General features: G+C 35.4%; 1 protein-coding gene across 1 annotated transcript; it reads left to right on the top strand.

Moving 5' to 3' along the window:
* Nucleotides 1-15,460: 15,460 nt before the first annotated feature.
* On the top strand, nt 15,461-20,692 carry LOC131148658 (pentatricopeptide repeat-containing protein At2g13600-like). The gene is made up of 2 exons (XM_058098520.1): nt 15,461-17,443; nt 17,940-20,692. The coding sequence occupies exon 1, from the start codon at nt 15,607-15,609 to the stop codon at nt 17,401-17,403; it is 1,797 nt and encodes a 598-aa protein (XP_057954503.1). The 5' UTR covers nt 15,461-15,606; the 3' UTR covers nt 17,404-17,443; nt 17,940-20,692.
* The last annotated feature ends 1,004 nt before the right edge of the window (nt 20,693-21,696 follow it).

Here is a 21,696-nt window from a genome sequence, read left to right as displayed (position 1 = left end):
TTGAACGGTTGGTTTTCAAAATAGCCTTTAAATTCCCAAATGAGTAAATAAATAAATAAATAAATAAATATATATATTTATATAAACATAACAATTAAATTGATTCAAATTTCATAAAATTACCGACTTAACTTAATCCCCTTACCTGATTCCTGAAAAGCCCGATAAAATCCCAGCCTACGCCCCATGACGTTCAAAAACCCCTGAAACCTTGAAATTCAAACTTTACTATATTACTCATACCAATCCCTAGAATAACTTTCCCTAAAATTCCCTTAAGTTACGAATACCCTAAATAGCCTAATAAAAGTTTAAATTATCAAACTTACCCCCGATTTAGGATCGGTACCTTGGAGCTCCAATTCGAAAACTTGATCCGGCTAGATTGTAGAGAATCTCCCCACGAGTCTCATAGCAATTTTTGTTTGTTAATGGGGCTTATAGTTTAAGAGAAATTGAGGTAAGTTTGAGATTTGACCTTACCCCAGGAGATATGTCTATGCCACTCCCACGATAGATCCACTCTAGTAGAAATGTCGGTAGCGGTGAGTAGAGCCCAACGGTATTTTCGAATTTTTGATCGGCCGAATATCAGAGACATGGTGGAAGGGAGTGGGAGAGAGGAGACGGAAAGGGATGTTTAGACCTCTGCGCACAGAACGAGAAAGAAGAAGAAGAAAGAAAAAAAAAGTAACTCTCTATTTCCTGAAGGATTGATATCCTTCAAGATAACTTAAACTTATATATATTATAATTTATAATATATTATATTATATCATTATATAATAATAATAATAATAATAATAATAATAATAATAATAATAATAATTAATATTATTTAATTAATTAATTTGTTATTATTTTTTAAAAAAATTAATTTTAGTTTAATTTAATAATTTAATTTAATTTTTTTTAGGATCACTACATTCTCCCCTCCTTACAAAAATTTTGTCCTCGAAATTTGTTAACTATGATCATTTATCTCCTTAATTCACGATCTCTGTCTATAGAAGAGTCGGTAGCCACCCACATAGCGGCCCTATTTCACGTTTATTAACTACCCTTACTTATGGCGGAGGAATACCGTGATTACAATACTGTCTTTGGGAAATTGCAATAATCATATCAAAGTTTTCCAAAGACTATCCATAATTAAAACTATACACAACTAACCACACAACCTACTCTAATCCCTCTTTATACAACCTTACCCTTACCTATCTAGCACTAGCCCTTGCTGAACAGCTGCGGGTACTTCTGGCGTATTTCCGTTTCTAATTCTCAAGAAACCTCCTCAACTGTATGATTTCGCCGCAACACTTTCACTAATGGTATATCCTTAGTATGCAGTTCCTGTATTTTCTAATCCAAAATCTGAATTGGTACCTCCTCGTATACTAGAGTATCTCCGTTCTCCAACGATTCATAACTGATCACATGTGAGGAGTCTAGAATATACCTCCTCAACATGGAAACATGGAACACGTTGTGTATCCTAGACAGTGCTGGGGGAAGTGCTATCATGCACGCCACCGAACCAATCCTCTATAGAATCTCGAACGGCCCAATGTATCTAGGGCTCAGCTTGCCCTTCTTTCCATACCTCATCACCCCTTTCATTGGAGCAATCCTTAAGAATATCATATCACTTACTTCAAATTCTAGTTCCTGTTGGCGAGTATCCGCATAACTCTTTTACTGACTCTGGGCTGCCTTGATCATTTCCCTGATAAGTTTGACCTTTGTAAAGGCCTTCTGAACAAGCTCTAGTCCCAAAATCTGCCGCTCGCCTACTTCATCCCAATACAACAAAGATCGGCACCGAAGACCATACAAGGCCTCATATGGTGCCATTCCAATGCTGGCATGGTGACTCTTATTGTATGCAAACTCAACCAACGGTAGATATCGGATCCAACTGCCCCCAAAATCTAACATATATGCCCATAACATATCCTAAAGAATCTAAATGGTTCATTTGGAATGTCCATCCGTCCGAGGGTGAAATGCAGTACTAAAAGTGAGTAGAGAACCTAACGCTCCCTGCAAACTCTTCCAAAAACGGGAAGTGAACCACGGATCCCGAAATGAAACAATGGCCACTAGCATGCCATGTATTCTGATTATCTCTTGAACATAGAGTTCTTCCAACTTATCCATGGAATAATTGGTTCTAACCGGAATGAAATGGGCAGTCTTCGTCAATCTGTCAACCACTATCCATATGGTATTCTATCCATGCAACGCTGAAGGCAATCCCGATACAAAGTCCATTGAGATATGTTCCCACTTCCACGTAGGGATGTCTAGTGGTTGAAGTAGTCCCACTGGCCTCTAGTGTTCTGCCTTCACCTGCTGACATGTCAAGCACTGACCCATAAATTTAGCAATTTCCCTCTTCATGTTACTCCACCAGAACAATTCTCGCAAGTCTCTATACATCTTCGTGCTACCTGGGTAAACAGTATAAAGAGAATGCTGAGCTTCCCCTAGAATCGTCCTCTTTATCTCTGCGTCATCTGGCACACACAATCGAGTGTGAAATGTGAGAACTCCATCCACAACAACATTGACGTTTGTGTGCTACTCATCCTCTATCTTCTTTACAATCTCCATCAAGTCTGCATTTTTCAACTGAGCTGTTTTGATTATTTCTTGTAAAGTTGGTTGAACCACCAGACTAGAAATGAACACCTGATGATTCCCTTCTACCAATTCTACACCCAACATCTCCAGGTCCATCACGATCTGGTGCAAAGCCATAACTGCTGAAGCTGACGTACCCCCATATTTTTGGCTCAATGCATTGGCTACAACGTTTGCCTTTCCTGGGTGATAACTAATGGTGCAGTCGTAATCCTTTATCAACTCGAGCCATTTGTGCTGCCTTATATTCAACTCATTTTGGTTGAAGAAGTACTTGAGACTCTTATGGTCAGTAGAGATCTCGCACCTTACACCATAAAGGTAGTGTCACCAGATCTTCAATGCAAGCACAACTGTTGCTAGCTCCAAGTCGTGTGTAGAATAGTTCTTTTCGTACTCTTTCAACTGACAAGACGCATATGCAATGACTTTCTCCTGTTGCATTAGAACACAACCAAGTCCCTTCTACGATGCGTCACTGTAAATTACAAATCCACCCTCACCTGATGGAGGGTCAACGCTAGGGCAGTGACTAGACGCTGCTTCAACTCATGGATGCTCTGCTCACATTCATTGGTCTAGTCAAACTTCACATTCTTCCTTGTAAGTCATCTCAAAGACCTTGATAACCTAGCGAACCCCTCGACAAATCAATGGTAGTATCGGGCAAGACGTAGAAAACTTCTGACTTCTTGTGCGTTTTTCGGCCTTACCCAATCAACTATAGCCTCTACTTTGCTTGGATCCACTGAAATCTCTTCCTTGGATACCACATGACCCAGAAATGCAACTTGATCTAGCCAAAACTCACATTTCTTAAATTTAGCGAATAACTTTTTTCCCTTGAGTACCTGAAGTACTAGTCTTAGATGAGCTTTATGCTCCTTATGGCTCCTCGAATAGACCAAAATATCATCTATGAATACAATAACAAACTGGTCTAAGTACTCGTGGAATACCCTGTTCATTAGATCCATAAATACCACTGGAGCATTCGTCAACCCGAATGGCATAACCAAGAACTCATAGTGGCCGTACCAAGTTTGAAAAGTAGTTTTCAGTACATCATCTGATCTAACCTTCACCTAATGATGTCCAGATCGCAGATCGATTTTAGAGAAAATCTGCGTACCCTGAAGCTGATCAAACAGGTCGTCAATTCGGGGCAATGGATACTCGTTCTTCACCGTTACCTTATTAATCTCTCGGTAGTCGATGCATATCCTCATTGACCTGTCCTTCTTCTTCACAAACAACACTAGTACACCCCAGGGCGATACACTCGGTCTGATAAACCCCATGTCTAGAAGCTCTTGTAGTTGCTCCTTTAACTCCTTTAATTCAGCTAGAGCCATTTTGTATGGAGCTTTGGATATTGGTGTTGTCCCTGGGATCAAATCAATTGTAAATTCCACCTCCCGATCAAGAGACAATCCTGGTAAATCCTCTCGAAAAACTTCAGAGAACTCTCTTATCATTGGGATATCTTCCAACTTGAGTTCCTCCTTCGGCGCTTCCTTAATAGTTGCAAGGTAATCCTGGCATCCCCACAAAAGTAACCTCTTTGCTTAGATAGCTAAAAGGATCCATGGTGCTGAATGCACACACGACTCAACAAATACAAACTCCAGCTCCCCAGGAGGTCTGAATACCACCTCCTTCCTGCGACAGTCAATGCTCGCATAGCTGGATGCTAGCCAGTCCATGCCCAGAATAACGTCAACACCATGCATATCAAGGACTATCAAACTAGCAGGCAGCACTCTCCCCTGAATCTCTACTGGATAATCCCTGATCACCCTGCTACATATTAACACTGACCCTGTGTGCCCACTCCTAACTAAGTCTCTAACAATTGAGCCTCTAACCCACATAGTTTAACAAATTCCCGAGACACAAACAAGTGGGTTGACCTCGAATCAAATAATAAAATGGCACTATCTGACAGTATGTAAATAGGATATAACCTGACTTAAAATTTTCACATTTAACATAATTAATACAAATATGGAATAATGGAATTGATATAATATATAGGTTCTAATTTAATAATTCATATTCCAATTTTATCACAAAACCATTGTGGTAAAAATCTCCATCCTAACATTAACTTCACACACATACCCACTTATACTAACATTCCAACCTAAATTTCCTGAGTTCAAGCCCCTTAACTTAGAAATGAGACCATCGATGGATTTACCATGGTTTTCTAAAACTCGCGACTGATTCAGAAAATCAAAGAAGTCCGTCAATAGATTTCTTCCTCCAAGCTTCTAGACCAAAACCCATCTTAACCTACCCACTCCTATCCCTATCTTATCTCAACCTATGCTCTGGTAATTATCAATCCTCAAAGTCTGCAGAATCTAACAAACCTAGGCTTTGATACCACCTCTAACGACCTCGACCCGCCATATGGGCTCGGAGTGCTACTTTAGTGACGTCAGTGTACCTAATAACTTATTCATCAAATATAAAGCACTCATATGCAGCTGAAATAAAATATAAAATCCATAAATTACATTACTAGAGTTCTAACTACCTTTATACACAAATAAATCCATTTTCACATAATTACATCCCATAAAACTAAACAAAAATAAAGTCTTTATCTACACACTTCCTACATAAAATTTACACCACTAGCCCGACTCCTCAAGCCTGCTAGACCCGATCTCTAGGATTCCCTGAAAAAGACAATTTGTAAAGTAGGGGTGAGGCACAACTCAATAAGGAAAAGACTAAGTTAATGTCAGTGTGTGGCTTGCATGCATTTAGTGTACATAAAATAACTAGTTCACTAAGCAGATAATCACATTTATGAAAACATTCTTATTTTACACTCACACACACAATTGGCAGAGGATAGGGAAGATTACGCGCCCATACAAGTAGCTTCCTTCTGCTCTAGTACCATTACTGCTACTAGGGCACTCACCTTTCTTAGTAAGCCTTCGAAGTTATCTTATTAATTAACTGTATTGACTTAAATTAACAGATATGCATATAAGACACTCCCTGCGACAAACACGCCATTTACATCCCTATGGCACGGGTTGTGCGGCTTGAAAGCTGGACTAAGCCTGGGTGATCAACCCAAACAAAGTCAAAAACAACATCCTTTGCAAACACATCTGTAGGCATCCACAGAAAAGCTGCAAGTCCGACGCCCTTCCTTCAACCTCATGCAGGTAGTCGGCTGGACCCCCTACACTTTTATCCAGACAGTGTGGGTGCTCATGGTCTAATTAGCAATAGTACCGTGCTCACAATACATTGGTCCCCAGGGTTCCTAAAGCATATCATGCAATTTAGATAATATAAATCAACATTTAAAACATTAATTCACATATATTTCCTGTTATTTCAAAAACCTGGCCCCCGACCACAAAACACAATCCGGCATATAGCTATCAATTAAAACTCAGCTCTCGACCGTCAAATAATAATCACGGCCCTTGGCTAATCAAAAAATACCTGGCCACTGGCCGTTAATTCAAACATCTGCATTTCATAAATAGTTCTAGTATTATCACAAGCATTTCTAGTATTTCTCAAACAATTCAGTATTTCAAAATCTCAAATCCAGATATACAATAATCTATACTAGTTAAATCATCTGCCACACGATTTTCCATGTTTTAACATATCCATATAAACAAACAAGCTTTCCACCGTTCATTTTATTCAAAAATACCATACCATATATCCTAAGTTTGTAAAATCCATTTTGAACGGTTGGTTTTCAAAATATCCTTTAAATTCCCAAATGAGTAAATAAATAAGCAAATAAATAAATAAATTTATATAAACATAACAATTGAATTGATTCAAATTTCATAAAATTACTGACTTAACTTAATCCCCTTACTTGATTCCTAAAAAGTCTGATAAAATCCCGGCCTACACCCCACGGCGTTCAAAAACTCCTAGAACCCTGAAATTCAAACTTCACTATATTACTCATATCAATCCCTAGAATAACTTTACCTAAAATTCTCTTAAGTTTTGAATGCCCTAAATAGCCTAATAAAAGCTTAAATTATCAAACTTACCCTCGATTTAGGATTGGTACCCCGGAGCTTCAATTCGAAAACTTGCTCCAGCTAGATTGTAGAGAATCTCCTCATGAGTCTCCTGACAATTTTTGTTCATTAATGGAACTTATAGTTTAAGAGAAATTGAGGTAAGTTTGAGATTTGACCTTACCCATGAGATATGCCTATGCCGCTCCCACGATAAATCCGCTCCAGTAGAAATATTGGTGGTGGCGAGTAGAGCCTAATGGTATTTTCAGATTTTTGATCGGCCGAATATCGGAGATGTGATGGAGGAGAGTGGGAGAGAGGAGATGGAGATGGATGTTGAGATCTCTGCGCACAAAACGAGAAAGAAGAAGAAGAAAGAAAGAAAAGTAACTCTCTGTTTCCTAAAGGATTGATATCCTTTGGGATAACTTAAACTTATATATATTATAATTTATAATATATTATATTATATTAATAATAACAATTATTAATTAATTAATTAATTATTATTTTTTTTAAAAATTAATTTTAATTTTAATTTTTAATTTAATAATTTAATTTAAAATTTTTTTTTTTAGAATTACTACAAAGTGTGCTAACACTCAATCTGATGTAAACATACAATCAAGTCCTAGAGTGTATTTTCAAACAATCATTGAAACAAAATATATATATGAATCAATCACAACAGGTTTCAAAGAGTTCTAACAAGAGTATTCAAAATATCTCAGAAATGGTTTTCTCAAAATATTTGTTCAAGAGATATTTGAAAAATCAATAAGCTTGTGAAAAAGATTTTACACAATTTAAAACACACAAGCTTGATGAGTGTTGCAACAATGATGCAAAGACTCACTAACTACAAAGGTTTTCTCACACAAAGATTTATTAGTTAAAATTGGGGGAAAAACCTTATGCTCAACTCTCAATCCGAAAATCAAATATACAACACAATGAGAGTTTCCTAATAAGGAGAATAATGTATAACCACTCAAAGAGCTCTCACAAGGGTTGATTTATCAAAAGAATAGTAGTATGTAAGGGTATAGACTTTGTATTTGGAAAAAAGCTCTCTAAAAAATACAGAGAGTATATTTGCTAATTAAGGTGCTAATTACCAACTAATCTGAGCAAATGAACCCATATATATAGGCAGAGCCAAAATTATAACCGCAAGGGATATATAGGGAATAATTAACTTTGTTTTAAATTAGTTTAAGAAAATTAACCTTGTTTAACCCCAATTAACTGTGGTAAATTTTTGGCCAACCCAAGAGTTTCGATCAACTGAGCCATAGGTTCGGTCGCCAAAACAGACACATGAGAAAAAGTGATTTTTGAAGTTTGGGTGCCTGATCAGGGATTCGGTCTGCTGACCAAGGTGATTTTCCAATATGTTCGAGGTTTGGTTGTTTGGTCTTAAGTTCAGTTTGTCGAATTTGCACATTTGGTCGCTTGGGGGTATTTTCGAAGTGAAGTTCGGGTGCTCGAGTTGTTGAAAAAAGTTAGGGGTGTGAGTTTGGTCGACTGTGGACACTCAATTCATTTGGGTTCGATCGCCCAAAGTCAGGTCAACTATTTGATCAGTCAAACGTTCGGTCGACCGAAGCGTTTTAAACGCCAAGGTTTGGTTGCCCGAACTTCTTACACAATTAAGACCTAAGTCATATTTTAAATCATAAGTTACCCTTGATTGCATAGTTGATAATGGGGATTTTCCTAAGTGTTTGTGCAAGGACCTAGGGTCTATCTAACGACTTTTTACTTAGTCCCAAAAATCCGATGTCGGTTGACCGGTGATCCCTAAGGTCAATCTATGATCTTTGAGCATTTAGTCCTATCATGCATGTGATGTAGTTATTACAGACCATATTATATTACAAACCAAAAAATGAATGCAAATACAATAGCAAATAGGTCTTCATTCTTTCGATTCTTCAGTTGCCATAAATGAAGCTTGATCTTCATAGTCCGTATGACTTGCTTGAGTTCCTACCATCAGTGCATGCAAGGATAAACTTGTTCAAGAAGCTCAGTGCATAAGTGAAAAACATTGGTTTTGTCATAATCAAAATGGGATTAGACTCATAGAGTCAACATTAATACATGATTATTATTTTATAATGAACAATGTCATTATTACTATGTTATGTTTATATTATTATTAATTTTAATGTTTCTATAACTCTTTGTTAACTTTTAGTTGATAAACTAATATTCATTAGGGAGGGGGAACTGGCAGAGAAGCCACAACCACCTTCACACATCACAAAGCGCTGCAGGAGAAGCCATGGCCTTCCATGGTCATATACGAGAGAGAGAGAGAGAGAGAGAGAGAGAGAGAGGCAAGTTCATTTGAACAAGTAGAGCTAGAAGTTTAATATAAAAGTAATAAGAGCAGTGCGAGAATGAGGATAAGGAAGAGAAAGGGCTTGCTTATGAACGCGCGAGAGAGAGAGAGAGAGAGAGAGAGAGAGAGAGAGAGAGAGAGAGAGAGAGAGAGAGAGAGAGAGAGAGGCAAGTTCATTTGAAGGAGAAAAACTAGAAGTTTAATATAAATGTAATGAGAGCAACTTGAGGATGAGGATAAAGAAGATAAAGGGCTTGCTTACAAGAGAGAGAGAGAGAGAGAGAGAGAGAGAGAGAGAGAGAGAGAGAGAGAGAGAGAGAGAGAGATTTTTTAAAATGACCTAAATGTTGTTGTGTTTGAATATTTACCACTTATGTATGGTGAAAAGTGACCTTGATTTGCTTCTTAAAATCAACTTAAAAAGTTGCTCCTTTTCAACAATTTTTTGAATAAATATATTTTTTGTAACAATTTGATGCAGGACAAAAACTCAAATCATGGGAAAACCTTTGTGGGAGAATAATTAAAAAAAAAAAATTGGTATAGGGATTATTAGGTTTGGTTAAAAATTTAATGTGCGTTTAGCATAATTAATATAGGATTACGTGTTTTTGGAGTTTGTTTGTACTACTAGTCTATTTTAGGGGTGTGTTTATAGTTTCATTTAATTTTAGAGGTATATGTGTAATTTAATTTGCTATAGGCTTCTTTATAAATAGTGTATGAAGGCATGTAGAAGTTAGTTGTTGATGGATTTGAATTGAAAACAAACATGCGATTTTCCCCTTCTATCTCCTTTTTTTTTTTTCTCTTTCTTCTTTCTCTCTTCTCCATTTTATTTCTCTCATTACGCATTAGTTCCATAATGTTGTCCTGTATGATTATGGCAAACAATATTTTTTTGGATAGGTGCTTATTTAAAGTGATAACTATTATAAGTAGAAGTGCCAACAAATGATATCTTATATATGATTTCACTAATCATAATCTTTTTCTTTATTATCATGGGAATGAGATTTTGTTGAAAAAAGATTGTTATAATCAATCATTGTCATTTTCAATGACTATACATAGTATGGGTTTGGTTAATTTACTTTGATAATATGTATATGCATGCAAAGTAGCATGCCATGTGTCTTCAAGTCTAGCTACATAACTTATGTCAAAGTTTATGCTGCAGCAACCCTTGATGTGAAGACATTTGTAGGCAAAAGAAAAAAAAATCAAATGCCTTAAATTATTATTAAATTGGTCAAGGTTAAAGTTTGACCAACCTATAATCAATGTATTATTAGGTGGCTTAACATGTTTTAACAAGTTAAATGAGTTTGTTAAATCTATAGCCCAAGGTTTATTGGGCTTATTAAATGATTAAACCCAAAGAGCCCCTTATTAAATGATTAAACCCAATGAGGCCCTTTAAACATTTAAGCCCATGCCCAAGGTAGTGAGTACATCATCCCCACGGTGTGGTTTAGGTGGTAGTACGGGTTGCGGGAGTGCCTCTCACAAGGTCAAGTGTTCAAACCCTTCCGGACTCGTTTCTGCCCTGGACTCCTGAATTTACCCTCCCTTTGGAGTTGTGGGGTCAACTTTAAGGGACGCAGGATTAGTCACGTGGATTGTAAAACGGACGCATGGATACCCGATGCGTAATAAAAAAAAAAAAAAAAGATAGTGAGTACATCTCAACACTACATGAGCTCTTATGATAATTAAAAACTCTAGTCTCCATATGAAAGAACTATAGTAACCTGTAAAAAAAATATAATTAATTAATTAAATAGATAATATGATGGGCTTATATATATATATATATATATGTAATATTAATATAATAATATAAGTATATATGTAAAGAAACCTTCTTGATTGTTCAGGAAGGTTAAAATTTGATTTGAGAACCCCCCAGCGCTTAACAGCTCTCTCTCATCCTCTCTCCTCTCTCTCTCTCTCTCTCTCTCTCTCTCTCTCTCTCTCTCTCTCTCCTCATGCTCTCCCACTCTCTCTCTAAATTATTTCTTCATACGTAAGCCGAATCGAAAAACGAACACCACCATAAGGTCCCAACTTCAATCTTTAACAAGTTAACCGGAGTGGATTTGTCATAGGGTCGTCGTAGGCACCACTTCATGGCCAAGGTAAGGGGAATAAATTATGTCAAGAATTTTTATAATTTAACTAATTAAATTATATTATGAGATTATAGGAATTATACACACGTTTGTCTGAATATTCTGGTATATGGAAATTGAATTTTGGATTATTATTATTATCATTATGCGTTAATTAAATTGGTATTTGTGAGCCTAAAGATTTTATAATAATTGTTATTTTAAAGTTGAACCGATTGAATTAAAGTATTTGATTTTTGGATTATTGTAGTAGATTTTCTAAATGATTTGATAGGTTAAAACTATTGGTTTGATTTATTATACGTATTTTGTAAAGAATTAAAGTGAGTAGGGTTGGTTATCTTTGTTTTTCCTTTAAATACATATTTTGAGTTAAATAAATGGTGGAGATTATTAAACCTGTATTTTTGGTAAAACAAATATTGGGTATAAAATGACCTGTTTTCCAGTAGTTTATTTTATTATGAGAAACATTCAAATCGTGGGGTACGAGAAAAAATATTATTGTTTAATTAAAGTTATGAGTTTTTAGTATGATATATTGATATACTGAAATGTGTGGGTATTATACTATTTTTGGAGTTGTGGAAAAGAAAGTAAAGTACAGAGTATTATTATTATTAAATTGCGGTGTATGGTTTAAGAACTCTGATGGACCATAACACACTCAGTACCATAACTACAGTAATAAAGAGTAAAGTGCAACCACACGTCTCAAGAAGAGTGTCGGTATTGAATAGTAGATTGGGTCAGTGAAGTGTAGAGTTACCCTTAGAATCTAGACCAACATGGGAAGGCTAGTCGTACTAGCAGAGATGGAGTATAGTTGACTTAGCCTGGTGGTAGGCCAGTCAGGGCAAAGTCCAGCCTACGAGGCCGCACAACTCGTCATGGGGGGAAGCATATGTTATTTATCCATTCAGGAGTGAGTTCTTATACTCATATTTGTAGATTTAATCAAAGTATAACAGAATAGAGTATATGAAAACAGAGCATATTTAATAGAGTTTAATAGAGCAGAGTATTCTAGAAATTACAATTCACAGAATATAGATGCAAAATTTTACAGTTTACAACTTATAGTTGCAAAAGTATTAACAACTTACGGTTTATAGTATTTATATAGGTGTGAGTTATAGTTTGCATGTAAATGTTATTTTTAACAAAGTATTATATGTATTTTATACTGTAGCATTACGTGTGATTGGGGCGAAGTAAACTCTCTGTCCGAGAGCTTACTGAGTAAGGTGAGTGCCCTAATAGGTATTAGTTGTAGTCACGCCCAAGCTAAATGGGTAAGGTTACATAATGTATCAAAACAAAGGGGTGTTACATGTTATGAGTTTGTAATCTCCCAAATTCTTGGGAACTTTTGCTTATAAATATGTGAGTATAGTCTATAAATGCATTAACAGTTGTTGTTATTGATTAACAAATGGTTATATTTTGTATACACTAAAGTCATTGGCCACACACTAATGATAATTTATTCCATCCTTACTAAGAAGTGTCTCACCCCATCATACAACTTATCTTTCAGGATCGTCATGTGATTAAGCCTAACGAGTTCCAGAGTGGGGTGATAGTATAGCTTAGAGTAAGTGGTCGTAGAATTCAAATGTATTTTGTTTATTTTATTTTCTGATTATGTAATATGGAAAGAAGGATACATCTTTTTGGGTTGTATAAATTAGTACTCTAGTATTTTATTTGAGAATATTTAATTATATTCTGCTACTTTGATGATATTTATGGTATCAGAAATCCGTGGAAGGAATACATGATACCCCGAGTCCCACTTGGTAGGCTCGGGGCGTTACAAGAACCCTCGTCTTCTACATACAAAATCATTAAACAAATCAATAAATACATTCAACGAAGAAAAATCTTGGGTCCCAATTTTTCATCATCATAAAAGGTGTGTTTGCTTATATTGAAATATATTGGTGACTAAATCTCTCTTATCAGTCAAGTTGTTCATTTGCACAATCAAGTCAATCATTTATGATATCATTGTTGTACCCCTAAATAATTACTAAACTGTTGTTCGAGTGATGTCACAATATTCAAAATGATGTTTAACATTATTTATTAAATTTTTTCATCCAGTTGTTGTCTTGAAACTTAAGACCTTATCTTCCTTGTATATTGATCAAATAAGAAAGTTGCCAATTGCTAACTTTTATGCCTCAAAACTAGTCATTGTCTAACCAATTTATTCATTTAGATCAATATTAGATAATGATCTTACCTTCTAATTCATCATAAAGGTATCCATCAATCAAAGGATTTATTTGAAGAAGCCTAAACCTAACAACAAGAGAGACAATCACCTAAAAGATAAGTAAGAAAATAAAATCACATCGCTCCCTCCTAAGAACAAAATTGCTCTGAAACCATTTTATAATAAACGTGTAAATAACAACAAATAATAAGATTGACATTAATACAATAACAAGACAATAAATGAATAAGTTGTCTAAATAAAGAACTCACAATATTCCGACACTTTAAGGACTTACGACAAGAAAGTAAAGTATCAAGAAATGAGTGAATGATATTGACAACACAAATTTTTTAATGCCTCCTCCCCCACAATGAAAAACTCTTTGTCTATAGTCAATCTCAAGATGAACTTTCGAAACTTGGAGTTTGAGTCTTCAACTATTGTCATTAAGCTTTGTCAGCATATAGCCTTTTGACACCAAAGTAACATATTAAAGGTTGGTACACAGCTACATGGTTTTGTTAGATGGTCCTCTTATGGTTTTCTTATGGTCTTATTAGAGAGGTACATGGTTATGTATTGTGGTCCTCTCGTAGTCTTCATAAGGTATTTTACGTGATCATGTTAGATAGTATAGGAAAGAAAGATTTAAATGATAGACAATAATGAGATAATCAACGCAGAATTAACAAAGTTTTAACTTTGAGACAACGAAAAGGTGATCTAGTCAAAATGATAACGTTCTCTTAGGCCTTTTCCCCACAAGAATTTTTGGAATTACGACATGCTTGGAGCAAAGTATACAAATAAGATGAAGTGTATTTCTTATCATAGTTCATTTATTTCAAGGGCAAAATGCCTCTTTCATTTCATGAATGGTGGGTAAAATTTGAGTCAAGGTGAGACTTACTGCCCGAGATTCAAGATGATAACCACAAAATAGTAGATAACAAGTGTGCATATCTCTGATTAGTGGTTAAATTATCTATTTTTTAAAATTTTTTAATGAATTATGTGGGTTAACATGAATCCTAATATTAGAATAACACATCCAATATAAAACAATAAAGGAACCAAATTTTAATATTTTGGAAGATACTTTTGTATTTTTATTTTTATTTCTTCAAGTGTTTATTCCTTTTTAACCGTTCACTTTCAAAAAGATGCAGAATCTTCATCGAGCCTATTTACTTTTTTCTTAATCACATTTAGCCTAGTTACCTTTTTTATTTATTAATTTATTTTATTGATCTGTGTTAATATATGTTATTGTATACCAACTTAATAAAGATAATAATTTTGTCTTTACATGGTGAATTTTATTAATTTAAGTTCACTTTTTTCAATAGCTTAGTATAATACTAATAATAATAATGATGATGATGAGGATGACGATACTTGTTATTATTATTATTATTATTATTATTATTATTATTATTATTATCAGCAACAATACTTTTATATATTACTTATAAAAATACACTTAAAATAAATCATTTCTTTTTTGGATTACGTATCGGGTATCCACATGTTCGTTTTACGGTCCACGTGACTAATCCTGCGCCCCTTAAAGTTAATCCCACAACTCCAAAGGGAGGGTAAATTCAGGAGTTCAGGGACGAAAATGAGCCTAGGAGGGTTTGAACACCTGACCTCATGAAAGGTACTCCTGTAGCCCACACTACCACCTAAACCACACCTTGGGGTAAAATAAATCATTTCTTTCCTCATTTTGCAAATGCCAACAAGGTGTGCTGCCAATATTAACTCTTTTATATATATATATATATATATATATATATATATATATATATATATAATATTAAAATTGAGTCAATTTGGAAAAAAATAGGTTTATGACCTTATTCAATTTGAAAATTTTAAAAATTATAATAGTAAAATTTTCACTCAAAATTTTAATAACAAATTAAAATTTTGCATCTATTCAATTACATTTTAGTTTATATCATCTTCATGAATATTTTACTTTCAAAACTAAATATATATTTTTTATTTTTATTTTGCATCGTATTTGAAAATAATCACACGAACACGACGTCGTTTCATTAACTCTTCTCGTCCTCATCGCCATGGAGAACAGAAGCCGAGCAGGAATGGCAGCCATTCAGAAGGGGCAAGCTCCGGTCGAAGAGTTGCCTCCAAAACCATGCTGCTCATAAGCGCTTCTTTTCCTCTGCGGAATTTAAATCTCCTCACATGTTCAAACCTCTAATTCTCCATGCTTCTTTCATCAAGAATGGCTTCCAGAACCATGTCTATCACTGCAACATTCTCCTTCAAGCTTACATCAAAGCCCAAGCTCTGTCCGATGCTCGCAAGTTGCTTTACCTCATGCCTCACCCCAACGTTGTCTCTTTCAACACCCTCTTAACTGGCTACTTCAAATCTCGTTTAGTCTCTGAAGCCCTGAAGCTCTTTGCCTCCGTACCCGAAACAGACACTCAATCATGGAATATTGTCATATCTGGTTGTGCTCAGAACCTAAGAGTGAGGGAAGCCTTGACCCATTTCGTTAAATTGTTCCGCAGCCGCGTGAGGCCCGATAAATTTACGTATTCAATTGTGATTCTTTGTTGTGATTTAGGGCTCGGGCGGCAAGTTCATGCGCAGATTGTTAAGTTTTGTTCGGGTTTAGATGCTTTTCTGGGCACCAATCTTCTCAGAATGTATGCGGGATATGGGGTTCCCGAGGATGCGAGGAAGGTGTTTGATGGAATGCCTCATAGAGATTTGGTGACATGGAATGCTTTAATTTCTTGTTATTCGGAACATGGAATGGGTGATATGTGCGTGGGTTTATTCTGTCGGCTTGTTAGAGAAGGAATTATGGCTGATGAATTTACTTATTCTATTGTTTTGAAGGAATTTGCATCTCGCTTGCAAGTTTTTGAAGCAATGCAGGTGCATGCATTGATAATTCGAGGTGGCTATTGCTTTGATCGCTTTACCAACAATGCACTGATAAACTTGTATTGCAAGTGCGGCTTCATAGCCTCAGCTGTCATGTTGCTCGAGGAGATGCCTGACCGGGATGTTGTTTCTTGGACAACAATAATTTCCGGGTTACTGCAAAGGGGGTACATCAAGGATGCATTGTGGTTGTTTCATGAAATGCAGTTTGCTAATGTTCAGCCAAATTCTTTCACTTTTGGTAGTTTCTTCAGTGCTTGTGCTGTTACGAATTTGCTTCAGATGGGAAAGCAGTTCCATGGCCTAGTTTTGAAGTTCGGCTTAGAAACTAGTGTGGTTGTGGGAAGTGCAGTTGTAGATATGTACTCAAAGTGTGGTGAGTTGAATGAGGCATTGAAAGAATTTCAAAGCATGCCCGAGAGAGATATTGTTTCATGGAATGGAATTATATGCGGCTTTGCTCAGAATGGTGATTGTGAGGAGGCCTTAAAGCTTTATGCTGAGATGGTGAGATTAGGACCATCCATCATTGCTCCAAATGATGTCACATTTGTTGGCATACTTGGTGCATGCGTTCACAATGGTTTGGTACAAGAGGGATGTGATTACTTCAAAGAAATGATTCATAAGCATCTCATAAAGCCCAAAACTGAGCACTATACATGTATGGTAGATTTGTTAGGACGAGCTGGGCTAGTAGAGGAGGCCGAGGCTCTTGTTTTATCTTTATCTTTCAAGCCCGATTTTGTTATGTGGGGTGCATTGCTAGGAGCCTGCAAATTGCACAGGAATCTAGAAATGGCAAGGCGCACAGTGAAAAGACTATGTGCTGATGAGCCCTGGAATTCTTCGAATTATGTGCTTCTGTCCAACTCCTATACATTTATTGGTGAGTGGAGCAAAGCAGTAGAAGTTAGGGAAGCAATGGATTCTAGAGGAGTTCAAAAGACTCTGGGATGTAGTTGGGTTGAGATTGGAAGTTGTATGCATTCATTTCTTGCTAGTCATAAATTGCATCCTCAAATTAAGGAAGTTGATGAAGTTTTACAAAGACATTATATCCAAATGGAAGACAAAGTATAGTAACGAGAATCACTCAAGATGATCATTGTTGTAAACAAATGTAAGTTATTTGTTTTTCACCCCATTTATTGCCTTTTCTTTCCACAGCTATTATCAGGCTTTATCAATATGATCCTAAGAGAGCAATTCCATTGAACTTGCACATAATTATTTTATATTATAAGACAGTTCTTTTACATGTTAAATCTCCTCTCTTCAGCATCTAGCTCCATTGATTTTTCAGTCTTGACGTCCTAGTTATGTGGAGGATAATACTTTCTCTATTTTCAAAAGATTATGAAACACATGCCTTTTGGAACATGTCAACAGCTGAGATTGTTTCTGTTACTTGAACTTGTGAATCAAAAGTTTTTGTTGTAATATCCTAGCTATTGAATTAAGTAATGCTTGTCCTCTGTAGGGAGCTGTAATTTGGGTGGTTGAAGGGTATACATATTTCAGTTTACTGGTGTGTATATACATTTAGGTAGTTGAAGGGTGGGAGGTAGTTTTCAATTTGGAAAATAAAATTCCGTCTTTTTTCTTTGTAAATGCAGATCTTCCTTTGCCACATCTCCAAGTTGGATCTTTGTGCGCCAACCTTTCAAATAGTTATCGTGAAGATGCCTAGACTTACTTCAGATATGAAAAGCTTCTAGTAAGTAGACATTATAGTTGATATATGCTTGCTTCTTAATAATTTTCTATTTATATCTTTCTCCAGTTTCCAAACAAAGGAAAAAAGTTCTGGTATATTGCACTTTAATTGATTTGATGTATGCTTGCTTCTTAATAATTTTCTGTTTATGTATTTCTCTTGTTCTAATTACTTCTAAACCTCCATGTATGTTCAAGCAAAATTTAAGGGTATAAAGAAAAAAAAGCAGTGGCATTTTTGGAAGCTGCATGTTTAGCTGTTTTTAGGAAGACAAAAGGCAAAATATGAAGTATAAAGTAGAAACCGTTCTAGGAGTTCAGTAGTTGCAAATGTGGGTTTGAGAGTAAGAGAAGATGTTCGTATCTACAGGTGCATAGTGCACGGCCCATGGTTTGCTCTTTTTTCAAAAAAGCCCCCTCAGTATATGAAATTCGACAAAGATTTGTTTTAAGATGGAAATATTATCATAAATAGCCTTCATCTTCCACGGCATATCGGTGAGCCAACAAAGTACACCCCAATCCGAAAAGCGTACACATTTTAGTACTTCTACCTTTTATGCTTTCGTGCATTTTAACCTCAAAACCTCTCGAGGTGCGCATTAGGAATGCCTTCAAAAAATACTGATATCAAGAATGCTTCATGATTTTTAAAATTACTATGATGGGCCATTTCAAGGACAACATATCCCTTATAGAAGTGGGCCAACTTTATTAAGGCTAGTGGAAGATGCGAAAAAGAAGAATCATACCCAGGTTGCAACGACTTTACAAGGCTTTAACTCATAGTTCGATCTTTCAAAATTAAGATGAATAGAAAACTTAGTGGTACAAGTTTTATGGATATCTAGAAATTATTCATGAGGGTTGTCAATTATGTGCCTCAATGTTGTGAATGTCGTGCCTTGCATTGTAGTGAGACAGCAACAATAATCTCTATTTTGCGTCTGGATTATTCTAAAATGCATGCATGCCTAAATGACTTGGTTGTGTGCTATTTTGGAAGAACAACGAACAATTGAGTAAGTGTAAATATTTCTTAGCATCTCAATACAAAATGGACAAGGAAATGGGTAAAATATTGCCAAAAAAGATTCTTTTGATTTTTAAAATCATTGAGCATTTTCCTCTTATATCATGACTGAAAGAAATTATATGGGTTTGTCAAGACTACAACTGAAATGTGATGATGTGGTGAAAGCAGGAAAAATGATGGGATTTGTACGCATCTGGCTCATGGTATAAAATAAAAAGCCTTTGATAAGCAACATGCTGACCATCGATGCTGGTAAAGTCTATAATGTTGGCCTAACAAGGCTTAATCTTGTTTTGATGATAACAAACTAGGGTATTCTAATTGTGCTTTCAAGTGAAATTTCAGGTTTTATATTTCTTACAAGCACAATGGTTAAAATCAGTAAAGATTGGATGAAGCTCGACTTAAATTCACAAGTCATGAAGAAAACAAGTACATTGAAGTATTGATAAAGCTTGGACGAAGTTAAAGCTTCAATACATGAAGACTTAGGATTTATTGTTGTTTAGATGTTTTTAGAGTCTCATGTAAGTGCTCTTTAACTTAAAATTTGTTTATGAAACTCTTAGGAATAAATATTAGACTTAGAGACCCTGTTTGAAAACTTGGAAAATATTTTTACACAGTCCAAAATTCTTTTCAAAGTAATAAAAATAAGTTTTGGAATAAAAAATATGGAAAACATTGAATTACAGAGTATTTAGGCGCTTGAGGAAAATGCTCAGTTGACTGAATTGCTACTGCCAACGTAAAGAAATCAAAACAATGCTAGTACAGGCGACTGAATGTAATTCTAGTTACCCGAACAAGGTCAGGCGATTGGACCTCTTAAGTTCAGGTGACTGAATTGCTACTGCTAGTTCTGGAGCGCATATTTTAATTGGTTCAGGCGACTGAAGTCTGTGTTTTAAACTTGCGAACTGCGCGATTTCTTTCCTATTTTACAAGATATGATTTCCAAACTTGGGGAAAATGGTAAGATTTTCTCCCTAGCTATATAAGGTTTATTATATATGCATTAGGGCACTGAAATACATTAATTATACTTTGAATCACTCTTTGAAATGTAGTTGTGCTCAAACTTACGTACTAAACTGATTTATGATTCATTCTTCTAAATTTCTCATTCTCTAAATTAGAAACCCCTTGTTTAATTGCCGAGCTTCTTTGAAAATTTGCTGTTAAGAGTTCATATTGGTTTTATCATTGTACAAATTTGCTTTACTGTGAGAGTAATCTACTTGTACGCAAGTTTATATTGTTGTTTGGCAAATTGACGATTCAGGGTTAGAATCGTTGCCTAGCGAGAGAGTTGTTCTTGTTAGAGAGGGATCTCCACCTACCAACGGAAAAAGGAACTCCACCTATTAAATGGAGAGAGTAAGGAAAATCATCGCAGCAAGTTGCTTGGGGCAAGGACACAGGCTAGACCTGAACCTTGTAAAAAATCCCTGTGTTCTTCTTCTTTCTGTAACTCTCTTTAAATTTCTGCACTTATAACCTACTTATTATCTGTTGTGTATGATTTAAATTGATTAGGAAAATTTGTTGAATGCTGAGATTGGATTGGCATTACTTTGAATAATTAAATTGATTGGTGAATGCTTTGGATGATTTAATTTTTTTGGTTGAAAAGCAGACGATTGGTGAAATTTTGAATTAAATTAAATTGGCTAAGATTACGTTACTTTAGTTGATTGATTGTTTAAGTATAAGAAGGATACTAGCTTGATTAATATTGTTGAATCTTGTTAAGTATGTATGTAATTTGGAACACAAGCTGTAATTTAGTTTCACCAAATTCAAATATCAACTCTGAATTTAAACGATGAACAAGTATATATATATTGGTATAGTTGTGCGCTGTTTAGTTGATTTGTGGTGTTTGAGATTATTTTAAAAAGGTTTAAAATAAATCGAGTTTCCGCGAAACAAAATTTGAAATACCTAATTCTTCCCCCTCTTGAAACTACACCATACTTTCAATTGGTATCAGAGCTTAGGTTATAGAAAATCCTAATAGATAGTTACACAAAGATCGTAATGGCAAACGTAAGTGTATCCCCTTTCGATGAAGTGCAATCCTCCACTAGACCCCCAATCTTCTGTAGTGTCTACACCTTCTCGAAACAAAGAATAAGGATATTTTTACAAACAATGGATTGGAAAGTCTGAAAGTTGTAATCCAAGGGAACTATGTTCCTTCTAAGATTGTAAACAACAAGGAAGTTCCTAAAGATGAAAACGAAATGAGTGAGGCTGATATGAAACAATTGCAGATAAACTCTAGTGCTATGAATGTCTTGTATTGTGCGTTAGACACAAATGAGTTTAACAGGATAATGGGATGTAAGATTGCAAAGGAAATTTGGGAGAAACTAGAAGTAACCTACGAGGGAACAGTAGATGTTAGGGATAGTAGAATATACATGCTCACCAATGAGTATGGGGCCTTTAGGATGAACCTAGAGGAATCTATATCAAGTATGTATATTAGGTTCACTCACATAATAAACTCTCTAAATGCACTTGGGAAGAACTACTCAACTTATGAAATGATTAGGAAAATCCTTAAAGGACTTCGACCTATTTGGGAACTCAAGGCCACTGCTATAACTGAA

Source organism: Malania oleifera, chromosome 2, assembly GCF_029873635.1.
Source record: "Malania oleifera isolate guangnan ecotype guangnan chromosome 2, ASM2987363v1, whole genome shotgun sequence".
NCBI classification, from domain to species: Eukaryota; Viridiplantae; Streptophyta; class Magnoliopsida; order Santalales; family Ximeniaceae; genus Malania; species Malania oleifera.
This window is presented reverse-complemented; position numbering and strand designations above follow the sequence as displayed.